Source organism: Hyalella azteca, unplaced genomic scaffold (genome assembly GCF_000764305.2).
Source record: "Hyalella azteca isolate HAZT.00-mixed unplaced genomic scaffold, Hazt_2.0.2 contig2679, whole genome shotgun sequence".
In the NCBI taxonomy this organism is placed as follows: domain Eukaryota; kingdom Metazoa; phylum Arthropoda; class Malacostraca; order Amphipoda; family Hyalellidae; genus Hyalella; species Hyalella azteca.
This window is the reverse complement of record NW_025932944.1, coordinates 1-3,313: the sequence shown is the minus strand read 5'-3', so window position 1 is coordinate 3,313 and position 3,313 is coordinate 1. Positions and strand designations below refer to the sequence as shown.

Below are 3,313 nucleotides of genomic sequence, written 5' to 3'. Positions count from 1 at the left end.
GCCTCAAAATGGCCCCGATCTCCCATCTGCACCAGGAGACCGGCGTCCTCCCTTTGCCCGAGCACCTGGACCTGGCCTGCGCCCAGTTCCTCGCCAGCGCCCTCCAGTCCTCCCACGCCTCCTTTCGCATGGTTTCTGCCCCTCTGGGTGACCGCCCTATGAAAGCCTCGATACAGTCAAGGTTCGGCCATCTTGTCACACCACTCTTGACAAATGGTATCCTGCCTGCCGGGACATACGGAGAAGCCAAGCGGTCTCTCCGCAGGGAGATCACCTCCCGCGTGGCGGCGACTGCCGCCATAAACGCTGTCCTTGCTGCCCCGCCGCCGCCGATTGCTTCAGCGGAGACCTCTCTCCCTCGCCCCTACCGCTCAGCGTTATCCCAGCTCCGCTCGGGATACTGCAGCTCCCTGGCGTCCTATTCCGCCAGGATCGGACGCTCCCCTAGCTCCGCCTGCCCGGAGTGCGGGGATCCACTCCAGTCGGTTCAGCATCTCTTCGTCTGCCCCGCCTTCCCCACGTCTCTCAGCGTCTTCTCACTGTGGGACAGCCCCGTGGAGGCAGCGGCTTTCCTGGCCACCCTCCCTGCCTTCGCCCATCACCTCCCTCATCCGGTGCCGGCCCCCCGCCCTCCACCAGAGCCTCCCTCCGGCGAGCGTGACGGTCGCAACTAACAACAACAACATTGCTCTCTCTGGAGGCTATTGCTCCCTCTGGAGGCTATTACTCCCTGTGTGAGGCTATTGCTCCCTCTGGAGGCTGTTGCTCCCTCTGGAGGCTATTACACTAACGAGTATCGCGCAGTAAATGCATGCAAAATAATTTTCGTACCGCGTTTATCCAGCTCCATAACTTCGGACTGAAGATTGAAGCTGTTTTTCTCGAGTTACTTTGAGATTATTTAGCGTTCATAACAAATTATTTACAGCATTTGAGTTGATTTGTTGTGTGCTGCTGCCTGTGTCTTCCCATACAAATGTATATCAACATATTTTGACGTTGAATTTTTGAACTGATGATTGTAAATAGAATATAAATCGTATTAGGGTGTGTAAACGAAGGGTGGTCAGTGTGGCGGTGCTGGTAAAGCCTACTTTTTGTGGTAGGTGTGCTCTATCAGCCCACTCCTCCGCTCTTATATGCCCACTTTCCCACTCTTATCGCCCCTCCCTGTCCCAGGAACAAAGAGCGATGCGACACCAGGCCCGGGGGCTGCAGTTCCCTGTTCCAGCAGTTAATAGCAGTTCCCTGTCCCAGCAGCAGTTTCATGTCCCAGCAGTTAATTGCAGCTCCCTGTCCCAGCAGCAGTTTCCTGTCCCAGCAGTAAGCATTTTCCTGTCCCAGCAGTAAGCATTTCCCTGTCCCAGGAACGAAGAACGATGCGACGCCAAGCCCGGGGGCAGCAGGGCGGGTGGGGCGGACGCTGCTCACAGCGTTGCAGTTTGTGGTGACGCTCTGGACGCGGGCGTGGCGCTCCTGCACACCCTGGCCCACCAGACACACGCTGCACCCACCTCGCCTACTGCCCACCTCTGCTTCAAAGTGCCCTTAGTGAGTGCCTTCTGTGAGGTTATTGCTCCCTATGTAGGCTATTGCTCCTTCTGTAGGCTATTGCTCCCTCTGGAGGCTATTGCTCCCTCTGGGGCTTCTCCAAGGAGGACATAGTTGCCACCTACCGTGCCATCACGCACCCAGTTCTCAATTATGCGGCCCCCATCTGGTACCCTGTTGCCTCCCGTACAGCAGTTGCCAGCCTGCAGATTATACAGAATACTGCATTGAGACTAGCCACCGGCTGCCTCAAAATGGCCCCGATCTCCCATCTGCACCAGGAGACCGGCGTCCTCCCTCTGTCCGCGCAGGTAGACCNCGTGACGTGTCTACGTGACGTGTCTACGTGACGTGTCCACGTGACGTGCCCACGTGACGTGTCTACGTGACGTGTCTACGTGACGTGTCCACGTGACGTGCCCACGTGACGTGTCTACGTGACGTGTCTACGTGACGTGTCCACGTGACGTGCCCACGTGACGTGTCTACGTGACGTGTCTACGTGACGTGTCCACGTGACGTGCCCACGTGACGTGTCTACGTGACGTGTCTACGTGACGTGTCCACGTGACGTGCCCACGTGACGTGTCTACGTGACGTGTCTACGTGACGTGTCCACGTGACGTGCCCACGTGACGTGTCTACGTGACGTGTCTACGTGACGTGTCCACGTGACGTGCCCACGTGACGTGTCTACGTGACGTGTCTACGTGACGTGTCCACGTGACGTGCCCACGTGACGTGTCTACGTGACGTGTCTACGTGACGTGTCCACGTGACGTGCCCACGTGACGTGTCTACGTGACGTGTCTACGTGACGTGTCCACGTGACGTGCCCACGTGACGTGTCTACGTGACGTGTCTACGTGACGTGTCCACGTGACGTGCCCACGTGACGTGTCTACGTGACGTGTCTACGTGACGTGTCCACGTGACGTGCCCACGTGACGTGTCTACGTGACGTGTCTACGTGACGTGTCCACGTGACGTGCCCACGTGACGTGTCTACGTGACGTGTCTACGTGACGTGTCCACGTGACGTGCCCACGTGACGTGTCTACGTGACGTGTCTACGTGACATGTCCACTTAACGTGTCCACGTGACGTGTCTACGTGACGTGTCCACGTGACGTGCCCTCGCATTAATGTCGTTCATTATTAATTATTATATGTCGCATTAATGTCGTTCATGATTAATTGTTATATGTCGCATTAATAATATATAATTATTAATTATATAGTATTATTTAAGTCGTGCAGACGTGACGTAGGCACGACTCTTATGTGTCGCATTAATCGCGTTCATTATAAATGGTTCACTGCTTTATATATATTCAAGTATATTTGTTCTATTGATAAATTATGCATGTTAATATATCAAACGTTAATCATATTCGTTATATTGTTAAATTATATATGTAATATATCAAGTGTTGATTATATTTGTTCTATTGTTAAATTATGTATGTTAATATATTAAACGTCAAATATATTAGTTCTATTGTTAAGTTATGTATCTTAATATATTAAACATTATTTGTTATATTATTAAATTACATATGTTAATGTATAAAGATGTTAATTATATTGATGGTTGGCAGGTGAGGCAGAGCTGTGCAGCCTCGCGGTGTGTGAGGCGCTGGCGTCGCTGGGAGGCAGCAAGCGCGGGGTGCTGACACCCCACATCCCTGCCCTCCTGTCATACCTGCAGACCTGCACCCCTGCCTCCCCTGCCTCTACACGCCTCACTGTACGTGGCATG

At 53.4% G+C, this 3,313-nt stretch overlaps 1 protein-coding gene across 1 annotated transcript in view; it reads left to right on the top strand.

Moving 5' to 3' along the window:
• LOC108676721 (integrator complex subunit 7) overlaps positions 1-3,301 on the top strand; it is a gene marked incomplete at its 3' end in the record, with an annotated part of 10,846 nt that extends 7,545 nt beyond the window's left edge. Inside the window, exons 10-11 of the mRNA XM_047885651.1 lie at positions 1,368-1,564; positions 3,153-3,301. Coding sequence (XP_047741607.1) covers positions 1,368-1,564; positions 3,153-3,301 — 346 coding nt within the window. The remainder of the gene's footprint in view (positions 1-1,367; positions 1,565-3,152) is intronic.
• Positions 3,302-3,313: the final 12 nt, after the last annotated feature.